Raw genomic sequence first — 24,946 nt, forward strand, 5'->3', positions numbered from 1 at the left:
GGTGTGGCAACGGTCACCTTGGCAGGGGGATCGGGGTGTGCGAGAGTGTGTGAGGGAGACGCACCACTGAGAGGCCAGCATGGTGAAGACGTCGGCCTGCGGGTCGGTAAAAATGCGGAGCAGCTCCGGGTCCGAGGAGAAGTGAGCCAGCAAGCGGAGCTCCACCTGGCAGAAGTCTGTCACAAACACAAACCTTTCAGTTACTACCTTAAAGTTGTGCAGTGGTGTGTAAAAGTCTAAAGTCGTCACTCATTCCCTTTGTGCTTTGCTAGTAAGGAGCCAAACTTTCTTGTAATCTCTTAAAAATGTCTTTATTAAAATTTCTTCACTTTTTCTGAACATTTTTCAAAAATTTTTTGGAAGAGTTCCTAATCTTTCACACATTTCCTTTCTTTTAAATAACCATATTGATGAAGAATATCTCTAAATACCAAACAGCTCATAAGGAGGACCACAGCAAAAACATCTGTCAGGTAAATAACTATTAAAGATCTTGTAAAACTTGGGTGGAAGGACAGAAATGCTAAGATGCTCTGAGAGATGACGATGAGGTGAAAGATAAGGAAAAAGATACAACTGGCTCTGGCTGTGCTGACATAAGCGAGCAAGTTTCTAAAGATACCGTCTTATTAATATTTGATGAGCTCCAGAGCACTTCCCCCGAGCCAGCCTGGCAGTTCAGAAACATATTGCTGACCAGGATGTGTGGATGAGAGAAAAAGAGGCAGCTATAAAGAAAGAAAAACGATTCATGTCCAGTACGATGCGGGGTGAAATGACACACACAGAACATGTGAATACATGATCTTGTGAAAGCCTGAGGCCTGATTATACCTGAAACTGTCTCTACATCGATCCAGATAAAAATAACTGACTTCCTGCAAACGCCTCTAAATACCGATCATTAAATCTGGAGCAGATTAACATCAAAGCTAATATATTGAACTAATACATAACTAAATGCTTTTTTTATTGGAATAAAGTAAAAAAAACAACACCAAACAGCAAGTAAAGAGGTTTAAGGTACAGTTGAATCTCATTTTAAGGTTTGTCACCTTGGTTAATATTCATCAGAAAGTGCAGAAATGTGCACTGTTTTACATTTGTCTTGACTCAAAATATGATTTATGTACCAATATTAAAACAACTTTTGAACAACAACCATTACTCATATCTCTTACAATCATCATTCATATTCCCTTGAACAACCTTTGGTGATGCACTGCAGCACACCAAAGCTCAGAGCTCATAGATAAAAGCTTAAGAGCTCAATGTGCTTATTGACTAAAATGCCTCTTGTGGGCTGTGGTGGACGTACAAAGGCTTTCAGGAGGAATGAATTGATCAGCATACAGAATAAAGAAACCCATACATATGGATGCAAGACGGCTACGAAAGGTAGCGTGGCTAAATCCATCCCTCAGACGTGAAAGTCTAAAAAGTAAATACAGAACAGCAACATTACTTAAAGACGACAGCATTCAGTCAGCTTAAAAAAACACAGAGAGACTGATTAAGCCATATATAGAGGGCACTGAAGTCAAGTTACTGCTTCTAAAAGCAAACTGACAATTTACTGAGTTTAGTTTTTCCACACATTGCTTCAATATTCTGGTTTGATTTTCTAGATGACACACTAATCTCGTCTGTACAGACCACATTTTAAGACTTACGATGACCAAATTACTTTCATCATGTCCTTATATGTAAATAAAAATAAATGCATTTAGTTGTACATAAGTTATATAGCAAAGATTTCTTGACATTAAAAGTTACATGGGAATAAGCTATTTGGTCAAGACTTTTCCATGGTAAACAATATTCTTAAACTCATCCTACATTTTATTCTCAGCTAAATTTCTTTTTGTTTTCTGCCTACAACAGCAGCAATATTTCTACTACATACATTAAAGATACATGGTCTCATTATTTGACATGGTTGTACTGTTCAAAACCTTTTGGTTTGCTTGAGCAGAAATGGAGTAATGTCTGAGTTTGTTAAAATGTTATGAGTTGGGCTAGTTGTCAGAAGATGTAAGTAAGTCTCTGTGAGAGGGGGCTATTTAAGAAAATGTTGTGAGCAACTCTTGGAGCATGGTTGTTCAGTGAAAAGAAAAAAAGGATTTGAAACACAAATTCATTTTTAATCACATTTTATTTTGGGGGGAAAGCTGAAAGTTAAATATGAGTAGCCTCACCTAGGCCTGGTTAGTCCCTGTCACGTATTCTTAAGAAATAAATTTACAGATGAGGGACATTTACTGAAATGTGTCACACTAGCAAGTGTTACAAAAAAATATCTACAAGACTGAAATTTAAGTGAACCAACCTTTACTATTCTGGAGAAAGCATGAATCAGCGGGAAAATCAGTGTTGATTCAACAGCAAGAAAAAGACTGAATGAAAGTAGCATTCACAACGATCTGAAAACTTTGTAGGTGTACATTCGTGTCAAAAAGAATGAAGAGATGTGCTATTATTAACAGAGTTGGTGGTTAAATTAGATGAGAATCTTGCTATGTGTCAGATGCGTATATCTTAAGCATGTTGTTGTTGGTTGTCCTCTGGCTATGGCTCTATGCATTAGGCTGCTCAGGACGCTTGCATGTGCTCATCTCTTCTCGGGACCAAAACCACGTGATTTTGAAGGAATCCACAGGGGACACGCAATACCTTTGTTCTCACTCTGGGTACACTCTGGGGTTTTTTCTCTCTCAAAATCTCCCACACAGAGAACAGAAAATATCTGAGTTCAGACAATTAAAAAATAAACAAACACAAACACACCGCCTGCAGGAACACAGGGAGAATGTTTTAAAAGTTTGCTTCATCATTAGTAACACAAACTTTATCATGCTGAATGAGGTTTTGGATGTTTGGATTTGTAAAGACCATGAACACCTCAATATCTGTAGTGTTAAAGTCTAAAACAGGCAAGAGAACGGATCTGAACAACAGTTTGGACTGAACATGAAGGCAGCATTTCTTTGAGGGAAAATCCTAATTCCTATGACAGGCTTGTCTCCTCTAAACCCAAGCGGTCGTGTGTTTGTGTCTGTGCTTTTGAGGACATGACTATGCCTGCTGGAATGACAATGCAACTGTGTCCAAACTCAGTGTGCGCATATGTGGCATCCTCCCTCCTATCCTGCAGCTAACCCTGTTTTATCTGTCTGGTTATGTAAGAGTGTGACTCTGTCAGGCCCAGCAGACACCCAGCAGCAGACAAACCTTTTCCAGGCTGACAGTGTCCCAGCGTGCTCCCTTGGCTGGTGCAACACAGGCGAGCGACAAAGACTTAAATGACTTTTTCCAAACAGAGGCCACGTCGGGACAGGAGGACTTTTAGGGTGAAACTAAATCTTTCTTTTTAAAGTAAAAGTAAAGTAAAGTAAATAAAGGGTGAACGGCAAACACCGGACATATTTCACCAGAATAAGCTCACAAGAACTTCTCTCAAAGAATCAGAACTCAGATTAACCTTACAGTCAAAATATTCAGCCATTAACTCCCAAACCAGAACTACTAATTATGCAATCTACCTACTGGTCCACAGACAATTAAGAATCACAGCCACTTGGCACTGTAAGTACACACCACTCATCTTCCTACCTTCCATCTTCCAGCTCATGTAATTTTCTTTCTTTTATCAAACAGTGAAATTTGACTCTTTTCATTGCAGTGGTCAGAGAATGTGATACCTCAGTCCTATTGTTTTAGTAGGTGGATAATGGGTGTTGCTTTACAATTTACGCCCTGTAAACAACTGACATAGGGAACAACTTTGTGTGTTGATTGAATATTTAATCAAGAATAGATCATATTTCAAAACATTATTTCAGGCTTATTGCTCTGTAATAAATGCACAGCACGTACTGCAAGATAAAAATGACATTGAAATATGTTACACAACAAAATATTTTCCTACCCGCAGCAAGAAAAGTCCAGCCCTCCCGGGCAATGAACATGTCTCGAGGATGAATCGTCACAACCTCCTCCTCCTTTCCTGTGAAGATCAAACAAACATCACTTAATGAGAGTGACACCAGCAAATCGAACGCTACCTGAGACATATATAGTCTAAAAACAACATCGGGTAACTTATTGCAAGGTTAGCTTTATAAGCAACATAACAGCCCATACATTTATAGCAGTTATTGTTTATCAGTCCAAGAAAGACGGAAGACCTTTTACAATTAAAAACGCTTTTTAAAGTGGTTAACTTGGTCTAATCTCGGACCATAACTAAGCAAACTGTGTGTGCTGTTGCAACCACATAAATCAGCAGAGAGCTGTTGACATCAAAAACATGGCCACACACAGAGGTGTGAACATATAAAAGTAGAACTGTACGAAACTGTTGTGATCGCTGTCTAAACCTCTCCTTCTAAGATCAACGTGATAACGGATAGAGAAAGAAGAAGGGATGACAGCAGTGGAGGACTGATGACAGAGAGCCCTGAGAATCAGAGTCAGAGACGTGCTGAGATCGGGCTTAGAGCGGTAACATGACAGTGTCCTCCTTCTGCAGGTCAATTCAGCAGATAGATGGACATATTCTGTTGTTCCACACACCGACCAATTTCTGCTCTCTTGTTTTTCATTTGCGCTGTCAACCAGTGGGGTGAAGTTTTATTCATATGACATCCTCCGCATAACAGGAGTTTATAGAAACTAATTAACATTGTTCTTAATTAGAAGCAGCTCATCTGTCAAGCTGTCAAGCAGATTCAGACTGGCTATTGATAGACTGTATGTTTCAGCTACATCATCATTCTGTAAGTCAGTCTTGTACATCCGTAAATAAATATTTATATCTCATAGAGCACTTCTGGACAGATGCAAACTACATCTCGTTGCTTGTACTTGTGACAGTGCAATGACAATAAAGTTGAATTCTATTCTATTCTATTGAAAATATATTTTATCATGTTAGTTAAAATATGCCAAATAAGTCAGGCCCCATAATGATATATATAGATTTTTAATTAATTGCCATAGCTGAATCGCAACTGAACCAGTTCCTACAGTTCTCTAAGAGTGAATTATATTTTGTTAATATTGGTTAAAAGATGCACACTGTTCCTCATCCAGCCCATCTAGCAGCTGGGTGAGTAGCTATTTCCTGACTCAGATCACATCTCCCTCACTTTTAGCCCGAAGTACATAACTTTTATAAAAATATGGGTTTTTTCCCCACATATTTCTTAAAACTGTCACTATGTCCTGACAGTATAAGATTATACAGATAATCTGTGGAAAAAATCTGACTCTTCTACCTTCTTCCTTTGGTCTTACTGGTTGTTTCATATTGAGAAACAACCAATCAGAGCCAGGAGGAGGGTCTTAGCACTGTCAATAATGCTAGTGTATGCACTGCTAATACCCTCCCACTTGCTCCCTGCTGTTGTACAGCTTCTCACAGTAGAGCCTGTCAAGAACAGGCTCAACATTTCTGTCCTATAAAAATATCTGCAGTTTTCTAGATGCCATAAATGTAGTTTATTCTGTATTAGCCATTACTTCTGAATGTTAGACATATAATCAACCTATGTCCCTATTAGATAATTACATATATCAGATATGGTAAATTAACCTATTATCAAACAAAAGATAAGATAATGAGAAAATTATTCGAAGCTAAGAGTGATCATCCTAGCCTCATGGATATTCTGGGCTTCTTTATTGTTATATTTGGTGCTGAGTCATCAGATTACCTAAGCCTGCAATTTTAGACAATTACTGTACGCAGCTGAGTGGTTTTAAAACTTCCAATGAGTAAATCGAAGGCCACGCTGGAGGGAGGCAGACAAGTATGAGACGCCGTTGAGAGTTTTTAGCAGGGGACCCTGTAGACTGCGGCTGTAGGCTTTTATTATCCTCATAAACCCTCTTTGCTGGCTCCCTGCTCATCAGTTTCTGCACACCTCAGGAGATCTCTGCCTCACCCACACACAGCCACACACCTGAACATTTATCACACCCTCATCCTCTGAAATGTGTGCTCGGGATGTTCCTCTGTGTGGATGTGTGTGAATAGGAATGACAGTGCCTTACCTTGAATGTACTGGTTCTGGCTGATTTGAAGCGGCTGCCTTGGCAAGGCTTGGAAGTTCTAGTTCAGAGGAGAAAAACACTTTATCAGTCAAATAGAGGTAACAGCTCCACATCTGAGCACATTTTTATTAAGCTACCTTATTCTGCAGTTGAAACTAATCTAGGTCTACATGAGAATTCAAAGGTCAGCTGTCTAGAACTGCAGACATCCTCATTAAGCTCTATTAACACAGTAAGGAAACAATTAAATATATTAGAAGGATCAAGTGTGAATAAAGGCGGGTGTTATGTAATTTTACCAACTGTCTGATATCCAATCAGAATAAACGTTTCCTGTTTAAAAGCAGTTTGATTAGCAAAAATATTTCTACTTGCTAAATTTATTATTTTTTAGAGTGAGTTAAATTTTTTATTTGGATCAATTTGCCTGAAGGAAAGAAAATGGCTAATAAATATGCACATCCTGATATTAGGTGTTAAAAGTATCAACTACTGTTAGCAGACAACACTGGCAGTGCAGCATCTTCAGATCCAACCTATTAAAATCCCAACATTAAATAATAATCACCATACTTCCTTCTTCCTTTACATTTTGTTTGGCCCAGACTCAGTCTTCTTACTCACCATAGCTTTAAGGTATTAAAATTTACCCATTTTGTCTCTGGTGAAGAAGCTTTGTGAAGTTGGTTAAATGTCCGCAGTTACTTTTTCTGGTTTATTCTGACACGCCCCACATTTCGAAAAGCCCTGGCGTGGACTCAGATTAGAAGTCTATTTAGACAATTTTACAACATTAATTAAATGCCACAAACTTTGAAGCAAAGAAGTCGCATGTCTCCTTTGGTTCGTGTCTTTTTTTTCTAAATGCTTTGACACGAAATAATTTGCACAATCTAATCCAGTCTACTCCTATTCTTCTGTACAGTCAAGAGGTAATGTAACTCCATTTATAAGCATGAGGTCACTCAAAGGTTGATCAGCTCTCACACTCAGACAAATTTCAGAGTACTCCGGCTTAAATGGAGATTAGAACAACCAACAGAGGAAAAGGGTACAATAATTATATAAAGCTATTTCTTTAAATGTACCTGGACCCAACAAGCAATCTGAGTTCTTGTTAAAACATTCAACGCCTTTTTAAGGATTTCTTCTAAACAGAAGGATAAAGAACTAAAATGATAAAGCTTCTGTTGCACATAAATGTTCAAGCATGCCCCCAGTTTGATGCACTGCAGAAAAAGAACTAGTTCAAACTCAGCACTTTCACTTCAATCCCTGTTAATCCCATTTTATCCACCCTTTCAAATAACCCTGACACACATGCACGCACACACATACCCACACACACACCCACGAAAAGCAAGAGAATGGGGATATAAAGTGATGTTAGGATGCTTAGGGTCACTTTCAAAGACGGGAAGGACATCTAAACCTGTGTGAATACACCCGATCAGACTCATGACAGATTAATATAGATTAAGAAACCTGAGAAAAAAAAAGTCTTATAGGCACAGAGACCACATAGGTAAAAGCAAAACTGTGTTTTTCTTCATGGTGTAAATCCACCTCTTCAGTTTGAATATATAGTGGGAGCAAAGGCATCAAAAATGTGTGAGATCCAGAAGAAGAAACATGTTCTTGCTTCCACTACCTATTCATTATTTACTAGACGGGGCAGAAAGTGCGTGCCAATAAAGACAACAGAGAAGTAGGATGTGGAACGACTGGGCATCAAATACCGCTGTGAAGCACAAAAGAAATAAACACACTCACACACATTCGGGTTCTGTTGAAAGGCACTACAGGTTTGTGAGCGTTGGGCTGTATGGATTTTCAGTCCTGTGATTTAACAAGTGATTCAGTATGTAAGAAATAACTTCTCCACTTGTGTTGCACAGCGACAAGAACGTAAATCAATGGGAATACATACATTCAGACTACATCCAAGATGTAGACCAGAGTAAATTACCTGCAAGGCAGTCAACTCAGACATTCAGTTCTTCAGGATAAAAGCTTCTATTTTTGGCTGAACTCGTTTGATTATGGCAAGGCAAGATGATGTGAGTGTTCTGTGTTTGGGTTCATTACGCATCTCACGGTCTCAAATGCACAATATGATCTGAATATCAGACAGCAACGATGCAAACGCAAACAAAAACACATTGAGATTGGAAGTTCAAATAAAGGAGAAGGACGATGAGATGAAGAAGAAATCAAAGACACAATGAAAAGAAACACAATCAAACAATCCAAATGGAGACTACAGTGTATGTATGTAGAGAGAAAAAGAAGGCATTTAAAATTAACATAAAAGGTAAGTTTGCTCAGCAAACAAGCTAAGTGTGGGATTTTGTATCGAACTGTTGGTGAAATATAAATCTCTCACAAGTATATACACATACATATGATTTGTCCATAAATATAACGTTATTTATGGACAAACCAATCCAGTCAATGCAGAAATGTCCAAGGTCACAGACATCAACACTGATTAGAACTATATATAGACATGGACTAATTTACTGGCACCTCTGACAAAGATGTGTGAAAAAGTCTTCCCACAAATTCTTCCTTTAAAGAAGCAGCACATTCACAAAGGGGAAAATTAAGAAAAACGTTTAGATTGAGTACACATATTGAGAGCAGAAAAAAATCCTACATAAGGAAAAGCTTGTTTGTTTTTTACAAACTCACCAGTGGAAAAAATGTTATTAGTACTCTTAATAAAGAATTTAAAATAAATTGAGCTAAAGCATTGTTTCTAATTTAGACTTCATGCTACTAAGTAATCTAATTAGCAATCCACAACTTTCTGTTTCCCTGGGGTAATATGGCATTAGACAAAGGCTCACGGCTTTTTGTCCTCTAAACTGTTTAAGGGCCTGGATTTATCTTGTTACTGTGCAAAGTAAACAGGATGGTAGGGAAGGAAAAAAAATATCTACAAAGCCCACTGGCAGAGACCTGAAGAAAAGGGCATCTTGGGGTCATTAAATCTCCATAGCAACTATTTGACACTATCTGCACCACAACTTGTTGTTTAATAGCACAATGGCTGGAAAAGCATTTTTCAGTCCAACCAAATGTAATTGTCTTATTGGTATTTTAACTTGTGTATTTTGTAAAATTGAGATTAAGATTGAGTTTTCAACAGCAAACAACGCAGGAGGATGCTGTTTGAAACAGAATAAACATGTGAGAAAGCAGTCATACCCAGAGCGAGGCAAAGAGGAGGTTATGTCACGCTGTGAGGTACATGGACATGTTTTTGTAAAAATTGCTACAGAAATGGTTCATCAGACACCACATTAACCACCTTCTATTGCCATCTCAGTCCGCAAAACTAAATCCTCTAGAAAAGCTTGTGGAATGAGTGGTCCCCAGACTGCGGCTGATCTATATTAGGAGTGTCAGCAAGTCCAGTCCTCAAGAGCTGCCATCCTGTAACTTTTACATTCCTTCATCAACACACCTCCTGTCATCAGCATTCAGCTGAATGACTGAATGCTGATGGGGGAATTCAGCCGTGACTCAGGAATGTTAGAGGAGGGATGAATAAAAAGTTTGGTGGACAGTAGCTTTAGGGAATTGGACTTGGGCACCCCTGATCTAGAGTAACGTGTGAAAAGTCCGGCACGGTTTCAGGTGGTTCAACACACCTGAATCAAAAAAAATTAGAACCTGATGAGATGCTGATGGTTTAATTAAGACATTTGAAACACTTTAGCCTCCATATTGAATAACAACTGATTAAATTTTAGTAAAATTTTAGTACGCTTAATGAAAAAGGAAAACAGCGTGAAAAAAAAAAATTGATCATTTATGTTTTTCATTCTCACGCTTTTGTGTGAAGAAATTATTTCATATCTTTCCATTTAGGGTGCAATGCACACTCAATTACTTCACCACAACAAACATATCTGCAGAAATGCACAAACATTTCAACATTTTTAACACACCCCAAGCCAGAAGACACACACACTCACGTTATTTACACATTTGATGCTCTCATCTTCCCTCCAGTTACATCAGTGTCTCAGATGTACGGCGCTAACATCTATACTTGTTGAAAGCATTACCCTCTGTTTTACAGAAACGCCAGAAACACTTCATTAGCCCGTCGGAAAGATGCACTCGAACACATGGTGCTCGGTAAAGTGTCTGAGCTATGACTGCCAAACACAATGGCGTAAGTTGCTGCCTCGTGTGTGTGTGTGTGTGTGTTGAAATAGCCTCTTAATCATGCAGATGTGTTTGGTGTTTTGTAAGCTGCCTTTCCACCTCTGGCAGTAATCAGCACCTTATTACAGGTTTTTAACAGCCATTGTTTTTGCATATGTTATTCCCTCTTTTCCCCTAATAACAGCTCACAATGGTCTAATGACGCAGCGACTGGCTTCCCCAAAAAGCCAAACTAATGATCCATCATTTCAAACCATCTGCTTGCGCTGACGAAGTGAAGAATAGCGATTTTGAGTCTGTTCTGGCTGGAATATTCATGGCAGCTTGGGGAAATTAGAATCATTTGCAGGTAGAAGGCAAATAGAGAAACCACAGGTGATATTGTTCCTGTGCTAATGAGTGTGCAAATTAGCCATAATGAGATGCTCAACTGAATCACAAAGTGCTCGTTTTTTCTCTGTTCAATGTGGATTTTGCTCAAGATTTCTCCAAAGTTGATCTAGTTTGTTATTATTTATATTTTTTGTATCATCCACAGACAAAACAATGTGCTCAAAAAGACGAGTTTTGTTTTTGCTCATTTACAACTTGATTTTGAATGCATGTTATTTAATAAAACATGCTTTCCAGTAAGTATGATCTAAGCACTGATTCCCTATACATTATAAGGAGGTATTCTAAAATGCAAGAGACACTGCATTAAAAAAATATCCACACTCTACAAAATATTTTGCATTTTGCCACAAGCTTCAAAGCATCTTTTTGTAATTTTAGGTGCATACTTGTTTGCATATCCAAACAAGTATGCACACAAGAATTGATGGGTTAAGATAGATGCATTAGTGGATCTAGTAATGACTACACTCCATCTGTGACCACAAACTGAGTAAAAGGGTTACTATAAATTTTCCCCTGCATCACCATGAATATATATGTGACACAAATCAGGTCCGCAGTGAGACTGAGATGGATTCTCAGAAGTGCATTTTCCTGCTAAACAGATGGGGTTAACTGAATCCCTCAGTTGGTGTGGGGTAATTCAATCTACACAGTGCCACTTTAATAACTCATCACACACTATGCACACAAACAAGTATGCACGCACGAATTAGCAACACCAACACACACCGCACCCACTAAAATCCATCTGCTCAGCCCACAGAAAGACTTCTGGTCTTTAGGCGCTTTAGTTAAAATGAGCGGTTCATTAAAAGGAAGCTTGTGGGGTTTTTTATCAACACATACTTCTGTCAACTTGTCCAAATGAGCTACTGCAAAATACTGAACCCTAAAATTGAATACAATATAGAACATCCCTGTGTATTAATTGAAGTTTGCCATTTGCATAAATTATTGGAGGTCTTGTTCAGACGAGACATTGAGAAAAATGTTGGCTGATTTCAATGTGAGCAGACAGCATTAAGTAAGCCTCATCAATCCTGGCCTTAATGACCCTACTGAATTATCAGATGTAACTTATCCAATTTGTAGACCAACAAAAAGGTTGTTGAATGCAGACATTTACATGCACTATGTAAAACCATACATAGCATTTTACTTTTCTCACTGACATAAAATTTAAAATATTCCTGTTCCACTTTACTTATTTCTATTGTTTTTAAATGCCAGAATAATAAGAATATTTTAAAGATCTTTTTAAATTATTATTTTCTTGCTATCAGGCCCTTGAAATATTTGAGAAAGCCCAGATGATGATTTCAATGCTTTGCAAGTTTCTGATTGATTAATTTACAACATTTAAGTAATACTGAGGCAGATCGGTGTCTGTGTTTTAGGAAGGGAAAAAATTGAAACATTTTTCTTTCTTATGTGATGTTATGGGAAAATCAAAAGGAAAAAATAAAAGCGAAGATATCAAGAAAAACTTTTGTGAACAAATCTGGTTCATCTTTGGGTACACTTTTCAGATTCCTCATTAATATATTAATACTAGAAAATTACTGAAGAAATTTAAACGGGGCCTGCCAAAGTGTGCCCGGTTGGAACCCAGCTTTCAGTGTGCTACACATGGCTAATAAATAATAAAAATGGCTAAATATCTTATTTTAGAAAAAATGCTACTGCTAATCCGCTACCAGAGAATGTGGTCATCTCTTAGCAACAGCTAACAACAACAAACATTGTTATTGTTCAAAAAACATAAGATTTCTTCTGCTCTTTTGAAATACCGCTTGTCTTATACTACTTAACAAGAATTGTGCATTTGGTGAATTTGGCAGAAAAGTGAAAATGCTTGTTTTTTTGTCATTGGTGGTAAATATAAAACAGACATTCAACACCAAAGTAAAAATCTGAGTTATACTTCATGGCAGTTCATTAGCAGAAACAAAACACTCATCTCTTAACACCAAATTAATAACAAGTATTATTATTGTTTATAAAACATAAGCTCTTTTGAAATACTGCTTATCTGCTTAGACACAAGATATTTACAGTTGGCAATATTTGCAAAAGTAAAAATCAGATGTTTACTTCGTGGCACTTGGTTACCAGAAAATGAATTACCTCTTAGCAACAGATTAACAACAAATATCGTTATTGTTCAAAAAACCTAAGATTTCTTCTGCTCTTTTGAAATACTACCTATCTTATCTTTTTTATTGTCATTGGTGGTAAATATATTATAAGACATATATAATACCACCAATTCAACACAAAAGTAAAAATCTTACTTACCGGTATACTTTGTGGCAGTTCGTTACCAGAAAAAACCCCTCATCACTTAACACCAAATTAATAACAAGTAATACTGTAAAATTTCGGAAGAAATTTAAACGGGGCCTGTCAAAGTGTGCCCGTTAGTTGGACCCAAATCAGGGGTTCTGATGCAAAAAATTAGCAACAATTCTAGGCTTAGCTAACCTGTACTCAATACTATGTGGAGAATTACAACCATGTTGACTAACATGGACTTATTCCATTCAGTAAGCTAAAATTAGCCAAAATGCTAATGCTAGCATATTAAAGATGTGGGTTTTTTACAGTGTCAGTTAGGATTTGTTTTGATTTGAATTTGGCTTGTCACCATGGTTACTCGAAATGCCAACAAAAGTAATAGCCCACATGCCGAGATCTAGCTGCACATTTTGGTATATATATTGTGAGGGGGTACACAGCGGTACGAGCCACCGTAACGGTGAAAGGAAGCAGCAGTTATTTTGAGGTGCAGAATAATAGGTGTCTTCCATTCTTGGCAAGGCATTTCCTTTGCATTGCTATGGCAGGCCCCAATAAAATAATATTTTGGTAATTTTAACTAGCCTCACACAGGAAAGGTAAAAATAAGTTATGTTTCTTATACAGTGTACATCAATCTGTCACAGATCTCCACTGTAATGTAATCCCAAGGTGTTGCAGACTGGGATTACCTCAAATTGTGCAAATCTGCCAAAGAACAAAAAAAAACTAAACAAATGAAACAGTGGAATCCTACTTAAACGACTCAGGGGCGAGAATACTGTTGAGTTTGTGACAGAAAATTAGCAGAAGGAGGAATTAGGTGTCATGTTTGTCTTCTTCGGACTCAAAGAATGAATAGGAGAAGGAAAGGGGAAAAAAACTACATAGAAAGTTATACAAATAATCATATACTAGAAGTTTATAACTGCGAAAGAAACATATACTGAATCACCAAAATAGCAGACAAGAGATTAACATGTTAAAGGAAATGAAAAAGAAGTGCACAGCACCAGCAGGTATTACCACCACTGGGGATCACACAGACTGCATGGCATTTTCCATTTTTTAGATCAAAAAATGAGCTAGCTCTGCGCAGACCTACTTCTTTCTCTGTTCAGCACAACAGATTTCTCACAGTGCTGCTTTTATGTCTCCTCTGCTTTTACTGCAGACTGGGATTACCTCGACTATACTCATAACAGATGAAAGTCACATCCCACTTCAACTCTCCTCATTTTCATATTAGCATCTGAACTAAATCTGTGAGTAGGGACTGGCTGCACATCCTCTCTTTTTTAGTTTAACTCTTAAATTGACAGATTTTTTCTGTTTTCCAAATAAAAACTGAAAACAATAAGCAGTGCTTTCTACTGCTTAGTGCTTTATTGAACTGTACATACAAAGATTTACGTTTACTCACAACTGTGGTAGATCCACATAGTATTTGTAGTAATTTAAAAACTGCTTCTCTATTTGAACCTATTGTAATAATCAAATTAAGATCCAACAAGATTTTCTTAATCTTTCAAGAAAGAAAAATAAAATGTTATCTAGCATCCAATAATTCTCTACAGTTTTCCTTTTCACCTACAAATGGTTTCTGTGTTGACAACACTTTCTGACTCAGGATTACAAAATTATTTTGTTCCTAATTTGAAGGGAAAGAACAAAATCTTTTTTTGTATATTGGCGCCTTTCTTATCTTGAATTGAATGCAACTACCAGGGGCTCAGAATTTAAAATAAAATCAAAAACAAAAACTAGTAAAAAAAAATAAAAGACATAGACTCTTAAGTAAATCTGGTCACAGATAATTTAGTTGCACAGCTGTTCTATTTTATTATAAAATCCATTAGAAATCAAATCCCAACCCTCACTCCCCATGATCAAACCGACTTGCTCATATCAACACAGTTACACATAAATTACTGCATGCAAGCATTTAAGCAAACAACCTTAATGTGATGATCAATCAATTCCTATATTTGCGTTTAGGAGATGAATCAGAGCGGTGTTACACCACAGCAGTCACATCAATCATTTACTAGCAGCACAATCAATTCACTCTACACCTCCTTTGCTCACGAATTGGAAAGGGAGATTGGACAAGTCCAATAGCTTCACACAGAAATAGATGTGCATTTCATTCAGATGAGAGCTAAAATACAAAGTGAAGGAACTAATGGACCCTGACACCTGGGGAATGTAGAAATGAGCTATCGATCGTCACATATCAGGTAGGAGTGGTCAGGCTTTCTAGTGGAAGTAGAAAAGATGTACGGCATGTGCCCGAGTCGTCTCTTGATATTCAGTACTGTGATAAAATATAGAGCGCCAACATTTCTTAGTATGTTGTATCTCAGACGCTGGACTTTCCTTGTAATATTTGTAAAGTGGTTTAGAGTGACTTTTCTCTAGGCTGCTTGGAGATTTTTCAAAGTTCTACTTGAACTTGGACTTTTTTTGGTTCTTTTTAATCTCTTGCAATGCACTATTTTCTAAGTATTTTGCTCTATTTGTGTTTTTGTGCATATTTGAAAGGTCGATTTAAAGAAATATAAGCCACTTTTTTTGGTGCTGGTATGAGGGTTTTTGTGCCAATCGCTGATTGAAACTGGCAGAAATTGCAAAGATGTTTAAATAGCCTTGAAATTAATTGATCTTTTATGGTAGAGTAATTTAATAGCTAAATGAAAAAAAAAGTCATGATTTATTAATTAAAATTTCCCAGATACTCTGATAATCGTAAACCTTTTAACTTAAATAGTTTAATTGTTAAAGGTCTCAATACTTAAGTCACAGATGTTATAGTAAATAGACATTTTTCTACTGAGAATAAATACACTAAAAGATTTAATGCAAGATCCCTAAAGTGTTCTGTGAGATTATGGTACTGCAACGAAAGACGAATGTATTTTCAGGCTTTCTGCATATCTTTTTCACAGATTACTAACATTTCTGGAGGCTCTGTATGCAAATTTCTAAAATAATTTAGGAGGGTTGAGGGAGTAGGTAAGGTAAAGGAACAGTCACCAATGCTGGAAATATTTTTCAAACTATTTAAAACTGTCACTTCTTTGAAGTATGTACAAGTCTGTGTCTGCTCAAGGAATAATAATGAATTTTTCAACAGCACAGTTTCCTTGACTCCATAAAAAGCATTTTAATGCACCACTGTTAGTCTGAATTATTCCCTTTCTGAAACACGCAGACACATTTGTAATTTTAAAACTTTCTGTTCTTGTCTGGATCATAAATACAGCTCACTGAAACCCTCAGCTTTTTATTCCTTATAAAAGCAAAAACATATGCATCTGTCACCATATTTTGAACTAATTATTCAATTAAAAAACAAAAATAGACATTCAGAAACAAGCTCTGAAAAGTTATTAAAAGGTGACAACAAAATTACATTTCCAGCGTACAAAATGTTCCCTGCTTTATTTACATAATTGTTCAAAACTAATGATTTTTTTGTGTCATAAAAAACAAAGACTTCAAGTAAACCTTATATCATTCTAATTGCTACATATATTTAAGTCTTTTAATATCTTAATATTAAGATATTTTCTTGTATATTCTGCAAGATCTCACAACTACAATGCAAGTTGAAAAGAGCCTACTGCTGGCTGAGATTCAGCATCATGGAAAGCTCCACTCAGTCAGACGACAACAACACATGAAGACAGAGAGGAATCATAAGAGATGCCATGTACTTACAGGGTGTTTGGCTGATATTCTCCCAGTCACAGCACTCGTCTGGTGCCATGTAGAAGAAATGTAGTTCTGATGTATTCAAATGGACACAAACATACACAAAGTTAAGGTGATACTAATCAAATCAAACAGGAAGACGTCTGACCCAGAACTGTTCCATGTAGCTTATTGCTTTCCAGTTCAAACTGAGAAGAACAGCTGAAGCCACCATCAGTTTGTAGATTAGTGTGTTTTTGGCCATCAACCATGCCCAGTTTGAACAATTTGGAAATTGTAGATCCAGTTACACGAAGAAGCAGAACTTCTAGCATAATAATGATCAAGTCTGCCGTTAAGTGATGTAACATATATTTAACTGCAACATAAATTGAAGAAAAAAAGGTAATATTTGGACAAGATGCCTTATCAAAAGACACATCAGGTTTTAACTTTGTTAAAACACACTTACTGTATATTTTGAGTAGTTTTGTTTGTTTCCACTTTCATTTCTTTCTAATTCCGGGTTAGGTTTGCCACTGCATAAAGCCACACATGTAAAGGAAGGGATTTGTATGCGTCTCTTTTATGTTTTTTTCTGTCCGGGTTTGCTGCCTGCTCTGGCTAAAAGACCACCAAATGATTCACTTTCACCATCAGCCAAACAGGCAGCCTTTGCAGGTTCAACAACAGATTTGACAAACAAAAGCTGTTGCTCCCATATGTGAGGTTTGACTGAGGCCCATGTGAAGAGACAGTCAGATGAAGAACTTTCCTGACAAATTAATACAACACTGGCAGGAAAGGAATGCGACGGCTTTGGGGAATTATCTCATACATGGGGTTTCATTGCTTTGCTATTACAAATTGTCAGTGATATAGTTCATTCCAGTTTATTTAAGGAGGAGTTTGAAATTATTTTATTGTTTTACTGAAAAAATTTTAAGCTTACTTCGGGATGCACACGCTTACACCCTGTCTACCTTCAGGTTTATTTCTAAAATCTCTTTTATTTCTAAGGTTTCTGTTAAAATGGCTTTTATAAAGGTGCAGATATTTCTTGAGGGGGAAAGTGTTGATGAAAGGTTTCAGTCTGGCTTCAAAAACTACCGCATCACTGAAACTGCCAATTTTTAATGCTTTTTTTTTACATAATTTAATTTAACAGCTCACTCCATGAACTCAATAATTGTGGTGCTTTTAGACTTGGGTGATGCTTTTGGCACCTGATGGCACAGCTGGAACATTGTGGGGGCATTATAGGAACTGTTCTTGTTGAATTTGTCTAATTTTATTTATAAGAGCTTCGCAGCTCACACAGTCATGTTTCAGAAGCTGCACCAATTATATTCGGAGTTCCTCACAGCTCTACCCCAGACCCTGTTTCTTTTAAAGGGTTATCGTTAGGGTTATATATGCTTCATTTGGGATATTTTTCAGAATATATTGCTTCCCTTCGTTTGCCAATATTACCCAAATATAAAAAAGGTATTTTGTATATTTGGGGGGTTTTCAACAGTGACGATTCTCATTTTTTTTCAACCTTCATTCAACTGCCTTAATATTAAAAAGTTTACAAATTTAAAGTTTATCAAAGTGGAAGTCATTGTATTTGAGGGAACAAACCACTAATAAACCATTTTTGAGCCACAACATAAACATGTTAAAACATAAAAAATTCTCTTTAAATCACTAAAAACAACTTAAGTTTTCAAGGGTAGCTTTTTTTAATGTGTTACCTTCCTGCTGGGGGAAAATCTGCATCCTAAAGATGCAGATTTATTCATGTTTTTACATTCATACATTTAGATTATTGCATCCCCAGTGTGCCACTGCTTACAGGAACATGAGTGTAAATATATTATTGAGTTGGCCTCACGCCACTTCATGTTTGTCACATGTTTATAGGACTTTATAGCTGATTTTTAAGTTTCTTCCAAACAACATCCTATTTCAGGGATCATGTTACATTAACATAAACATTGAGGTGAAGCAACAAATTGCCTTTAGATGTCTCTAGGTCCAAACAGAAAAGCAGAGGTAGCTGCTTCTTCTCGGGTTGCTGCTTCTAAATTATGCAGGAATTTAGCAATCCATAAAAAAGCTGGCCCTTAGCTTTAGACTCCAACAGAGCATCATATCCTAATTTTATCACTCTATTTTATTACGTTCTACAGAAATAATCTACCACCGTGCTATGTTAGTTTTAATTGTATTTGTATTACCTTCACTGTTTTATTTTATTGTTCTTATGAGCTTATTTTTTACTGCTTTTGGTTTTTGTTGCATCTTGTTATGCAGCTCTTTAGGGAAACTTTGTTTATAAAGTACTATAGATAAAGCTGACATAGAGATAGATACTATGAGACGGGTCTACAGCATTAGAGTTACCACATCATTATAATGATGGAGGCCTAATCCTTTAAAAGTTAGGAAAGATTTTTCAAGTAATATTCAAATAAAAGCATTGGAGCTTCCAAAAAGTTAAAAAGATGCATTTCTTCTTTTTTGCATAAAAGTGAGCAAATAACTTTGCAAATGTGTTGTATAGCCATAAATGGTGTGACATTGAACAGATTTGCCACATAAAACCAGTGGTTGCCTCACCTTGCTCTTCATACATGACAAAATCCCATCAACAAACGTAGACTTCATCTTGTGGACCTGGAAGAAACAATATAAGAACCAGTTAGAAACAACCAAAACAAAAATGCTCCACTGCTGCATAGTTTATGCATTCACTTTATTTAAGAAATGAGATAGGGCCAGGTGGATCCACTTACAGACTTTAGTTAGATAAAATAATCCTACTACTTCAAAATTTGAAAAGAACGGACACTACTGTAAACTTTATTAACATAGCCGACCTGTCGGTACTCCAGGATGATTTTTGGCAGAGGATGAAGGTCCTGGAGCTGCAGCAACTGCAACAAGAATATCATAATTATTAAACTTCAAAAGTAGTTGTTGTTGTGAATTTGCAGTATTCCTTGTACTTTCTCGCTTTATGTATCACTTTATTTTGCTTTAATTCTATGTATTGAAGTACTGTAACTACAGGACATATTTTATAAAGAACTTTGTGCTGGGGTGATTTATATTTAGATGTTTGCTATCTTTGCTTTTTATGATTCATGTGCATGAAAATATGTATTCATATTGGAATAATAAATTAGCCTAAGGTTTTATGAATTAGTAAAGACATGCAGTTTTCTGACATGAATGTGTGTGTTTGTGTGTTTCCTGTACCGCTGCCTCTGATGTTGACTGTTGTTGTTTGTTGATGGTCTTGGGAAGCTTCTTGTTCTCGCAGCGCTCCTGTAAGCGCAGCTTCTCAAACAGTACCTTCAAACATTACATATTGAAAGTAAAACACACATACAAAGCACAGCTCACAGAAAAGTTGCGCAGATTTTAAATCTACCCTTTCAATGTTTTGTAGGACCTTACGCTAATGAATCAGTTTGCAAAGCTCTCTGCAAACTGAAGTCCAATTTTAACTTACTGTTCGTAGCTGAGCGTTGCTGGTCACCAAGAATATTTCCCCAGCTGCTTTGTGGGCCTCCTGCTCCAGCTGTTTCAGTTTAGTCTGCCAGAAACATAATTATTTTTAGTGAAAAGAAAACACAAAAAAATCAAGGCATAATCTTGTTTTAGCTGAAAAGTTTTGTTTCATCATTCCATGAATATAAAGCCATTTTAAAGTTTTTGTACATTTTTCTCTGATATAGGCTCACGTACAAAACCACATTTTTAAATCATACAAGATGTAGGAGATCCATTTCATTTGACCAGGAACTGAGCCTTAAGGTAAAGTTTAAGAAATATTTGTTAAGCAAAATTTTCCTCATTTCCACCTTTTTTTAACACTGAAATCTATATAACTAAGTTGAGCCTCTTACTGCTACACACTTCAGTCAAGCAGAAAATGCATGTAAGATACAAAAACAACTTTTAATATCTTTACAACACTACAGAAACTGAAATCTTCACAGACGTCAAGATGATGCATTGGTTGAGGTAATAATCAATTTGGCAACGCAGCAACTTTGTTGTAATAAAGTGCAGGTTAAGAGAAATGAAATGAAACTGTATTGAGAAAAAGATAAAGGTGATAAATGAATGAGGAAATTGAAGAAATCTAAGCAGAGAACAGAAAAATGTATGTAGTAATGTCAACTAATTCATACTCATACAACATGAACTCAAACAGCTGGGTTTAAAGTTGTTTAGATATTATTCCTCCATAGATTGTGCGGCGGTTACATACAGCAGATTTTTTCTTAAGCTCTTCAAAGGCACAAAATAGACCAGAAAAAGTATAAAAAGCAAAAAGGATGACCACATGAAAAACAAGACAGCACAGAGAAAATAACAGATTTGTGAGTGTTAGGGGAAATGGGGAACTGTCAGGGAACATAAAGTGTTGGGACCTATTTTTAATAAAAAGTGAGAGGAATCATCTGAACAAAGCACAAGAATGAAAGACAATCTCTTCACACATATCAAATGCTATTTGAAGAAACAAAAACAGAAAAAGAGACGGGTAGGAACGGACAACAAGCAGGAAGAGTAGATAAGAGGATCGATGGTTCCATCTTTTAGAGAACTTTAAGTGATATGAAGTCTAAAACTCTAAAAGTCTCTATATTATACTTTGTCTTTCCACATATTTTCAAACATGGAAAAAACCTAAGAGTTAATGCCAAACTTTTCCAGAATTTTCCAGACTCTGTAAGAACCCCGGGAGGTGGCAAACAAAGGATGCAAACACAAAGAAAGGCCGACAATGAAAGGGCAAAATGAGGCTAGGTGGCAAACATCCACCCAAACTCCAAAAACTGGACTTTTTCTCTCCGTTTCCCTCGCTGCCTGCAGCAGGTTCCAGACTGCCTCATCAATATTAGATGCTAGCCCTTTAGACAGTACAGGCTTGGAGGAGATATGTGTGCCAACTGTGAATCAGTGCTTTTTTGTTCTGTCAAAGTGCAGATTTTCCCCTTTTTATCCTGATTAACTAGAAATTAAAAGGATCTCCACTGTGATCTGAACAGCCCAGTCAAATAGTGAAGGGCTCGTTCAGTGACACCTGTCTTGCTGAATTTTAGTGATGCTGTCTTGCAAAACAAAACACCAGGTGAGCATGTCTGTGAGACACCCTGACAGAACAGAGACTTGATGTTCAGACAGGTGAACCTGACAGCTCAGACAGAAAACCCAAAACGACAGTGTGGGGACACACCTGACTGCATTCACCGTTACTGAATATTGCGAAGAGACAAGCGAACACTCAGCTGTGAACATCAGTGTCTCCGCCAGTGTGTGTGTGCGATGTTCTTTCATGCAAGATAGCCTCTTAAAAGAGAAAGAAAATCAGGAGCATTGAGTCTATTTATAGTCCTAGTAGTCAAGATACCAAGACTGTCTCCACAACAACTCCCCTGCTGGTGCTTCCAACAGATGTGAATGAGTTTAAGGGCATATGTTTGATTCTGTGCCTGAAAAAAAGACTGCAGGGATCTGAATCTACAACATCAATCAGTGTCTTTGTCAGACTGTGATAAATTGTATATAGTTTCCAGACTTCATTTTTAGTTCTGAGAAAAAAACAATCCCAGAAGACGTTCACCTCCAACAGAGGAAGGAAACCCAAAATTTATTTCTTCCCTTCATCAGATTTTACATTTTTCCACTTTACACTCCAGAAGTCTCACTGTTTAACCTTTCTTTAAAGCCTACTATCTTCCACACTGTGCTTCTGTAGCCAAAACTTCACCCAGAATAGCAAAAAAACACAAACACATTGAAAGGGCAAAGTCATCAAAGGTCAAAGCCTAAACATAGAAAATCTTAAAAACATAAAGCATACATAACCCACAACCACAACTGTTCTTTAAAGCAGATTCATCATTTGATGCTTCCTACAGACGTAACATTCGGTGCCATAGTAAACTCTGGAAGAATCGCATTGTTTTGTCTTTTAAGTAGCAATTATAGCTAGCTTGAGTCACGCAACATGTCTTTGTCACCTCTGACATGTAAATTTGTCAACAATAACAATATATTTAATGTCACTTGGACTGACAAATATTTATTTCACTCTCACTTTCAAATTCAAAACCACTGTACTAAAGAGTGTGTGGCAGTGTTTAACTTTTTAAGCGTTAGTCTTTAATGGTACCCTCTGTCACTCTAACTGTTACATCACCAAACAAATTGATTTCAAATTCTAAACTTTTTTCCCCCCAAAGTGTTGGAGGAAAATTGTTGACAGATTGTTTGCTAGTGTAACCATAGCTTAAAAAGATATACTTTCTAAAATTTCTGCCACTGAGTGGAAAATATTTGTTTAACTATACTGATCTGTTCCAGTGTTGTTGTGGGATACTGCTAAAATTTTCTGTAAAACATTTCAAAGACTGATTCCACCTTACCCCAAGCAGGTCTGAAGTCCTCTTAAGTGCTCCTTTGTCCACATAGATGCAGTGGCTTTCCATGACTGAAATGCAACACACATGTTCTGACACTCAATACTTGAAAATAAGTGTAATAATTAGACATAAGGCATTCTACTGGTAATAATAGTCTCGTAATTTTATATAAATTTTACTAATATAGGGATTAAAACAAAAAGTCATAAAAATGTATCTTAAATCAAGATTCTGTTGCTTTTTCAGGAACCAACAATGGCGTTTACCAGCAAGAACAGTGATCATTCTCAGTTCTATTTCTGAGTAGAGTTCCCACAAGCCATGGCTCTGAAAATTCAATCAGTCAGGCAGGTTAATAGTGTCATTTCACACATGGTTAATTAAAGGCGTGTGTACAACCAACCTGTAGTTTAGAGCATAAGGCCAGATTAAGGTCAAAGAGCCAATAGAGACTTGAGATGATATGAGAAACCTAAACAAAAGAGAGCAGACAGGTGAATAGAGTAAGATAGCTGAGAAGAGAAACGGTATTACTCAATATTATGGTGTTTTTGTGAATTTACATCTGCAAAAAGCCCAGGTAATGGTGTGGAAATTGAAAGAGCAACACTCATTTTAATTAACACAACACTCATTTAAAACTACATCTCATTAACCAACCAAAATTAGGCTGCTGTGTTACTCTGAAGAGCAGAAGGGCAAACTGGGAACACATTCTGCACATTAAGTATACATAAAAACGCTTTAAAAAGCACTTTGAAATGTTGCAAACACTTTTTAGCTGACATTTATGTGAGAACATTAAAAATAAAAAAACTAATTGGATTAGAAACAGTTATTCTAAATCAAAGCCAGAAAGCCACATTTTTCTTTTTCTTTTTGCTTTAAATTTTTTTTTATCCTAGTTGTTTATTAGTTTGGTAAAGAGGCCATTATGTCTGTGTGTCACTACCTTAATTACTCTCCAATTCAATCAAGCTCTGGGATAATTAAGCCTAAACTGAAAATCATCAAAACATCCCTAAAACATACCAGCATCCCCTAAATGTTTAGGGGTTGTTCTTTAAAATTCAGATTCTACACTCTGGGTTCAGTAAACTCAATAAACTTACTAAAACATTAATCTTATGTATTTGTTGTACCGCTATAAAATACATTTTTGTTGTTCTAGGACCTCTGCAATGCTCTGATACATTTAATGTTTGTCTTTTTCCCAGCCAGATGATCCATAGTTATAAGTAAAGAATAGAGTCAGTATGTTTTTCAGGTTAGCTAAAGTCACTTTGACCTTAAGATCCCTCATAAATCCAAAAAGTTAAGATTTATCAAAATGTTACACTTTAAGACAGGTGCAGTACATATTAGTGAGAAGTACTGACTGTGAATGGAAACATACTAGAAACAAGAAGCCTCTGACAGTTTCAGAAGTACAGTGCAGTAATTTTCAACCATTTGCTGTGTTCAGAAGCTAATTAAGTGCCATTTGGCTAACCTTGTCAGGACTCAGGGAGGGTGTTGCACGTGGCTTTTTGCAGTGTTTATTAAGCAGGTCTTTGAAGCAGGAGGAGGGATCAGTAGGATCCAGCAGCCACCCTGAAACCCGTGGATCTTGGATCTGACAACCTGCCACTGCAAACAGTAATAAGAAAGCACAAAGAAAAGAACATCACACAGCATAGCCCAATATGAAAAGAGACTGGTAGAACTAACTGAATAAACCTCGTCTAGAAAAGGTTGACTGTGTGTGTTTGGAGAACTATTACAAAAACAGCCTGAGTTTGTTCCATTCAAAGAAAGCAAAATGTATTATGCAGCCACAATAATATATATATATTTTAAAATATGTGATTTCATTTAATTTACACTGAAAAACCCAATGTCAC

The 24,946-nt window shown here is 36.7% G+C and overlaps 1 protein-coding gene across 1 annotated transcript in view; it reads right to left on the reverse strand.

The window, feature by feature from the left end:
- Positions 1-24,946, reverse strand: part of poln (DNA polymerase nu) — a 44,827-nt gene that overhangs the window by 14,126 nt on the left and 5,755 nt on the right. Inside the window, exons 6-17 of the mRNA XM_023346681.1 lie at positions 24,556-24,692; positions 23,467-23,535; positions 23,330-23,390; positions 23,067-23,131; positions 20,138-20,221; positions 19,882-19,977; positions 19,500-19,556; positions 19,240-19,296; positions 16,660-16,725; positions 6,058-6,115; positions 3,929-4,006; positions 65-176 (exon numbers count right to left, since the gene is read on the reverse strand). Of these exons, the coding sequence (XP_023202449.1) occupies positions 65-176; positions 3,929-4,006; positions 6,058-6,115; positions 16,660-16,725; positions 19,240-19,296; positions 19,500-19,556; positions 19,882-19,977; positions 20,138-20,221; positions 23,067-23,131; positions 23,330-23,390; positions 23,467-23,535; positions 24,556-24,692 (940 nt within the window). The remainder of the gene's footprint in view (positions 1-64; positions 177-3,928; positions 4,007-6,057; positions 6,116-16,659; positions 16,726-19,239; positions 19,297-19,499; positions 19,557-19,881; positions 19,978-20,137; positions 20,222-23,066; positions 23,132-23,329; positions 23,391-23,466; positions 23,536-24,555; positions 24,693-24,946) is intronic.

The sequence above is a fragment of the Xiphophorus maculatus genome, chromosome 14 (genome assembly GCF_002775205.1).
Source record: "Xiphophorus maculatus strain JP 163 A chromosome 14, X_maculatus-5.0-male, whole genome shotgun sequence".
NCBI classification, from domain to species: Eukaryota; Metazoa; Chordata; class Actinopteri; order Cyprinodontiformes; family Poeciliidae; genus Xiphophorus; species Xiphophorus maculatus.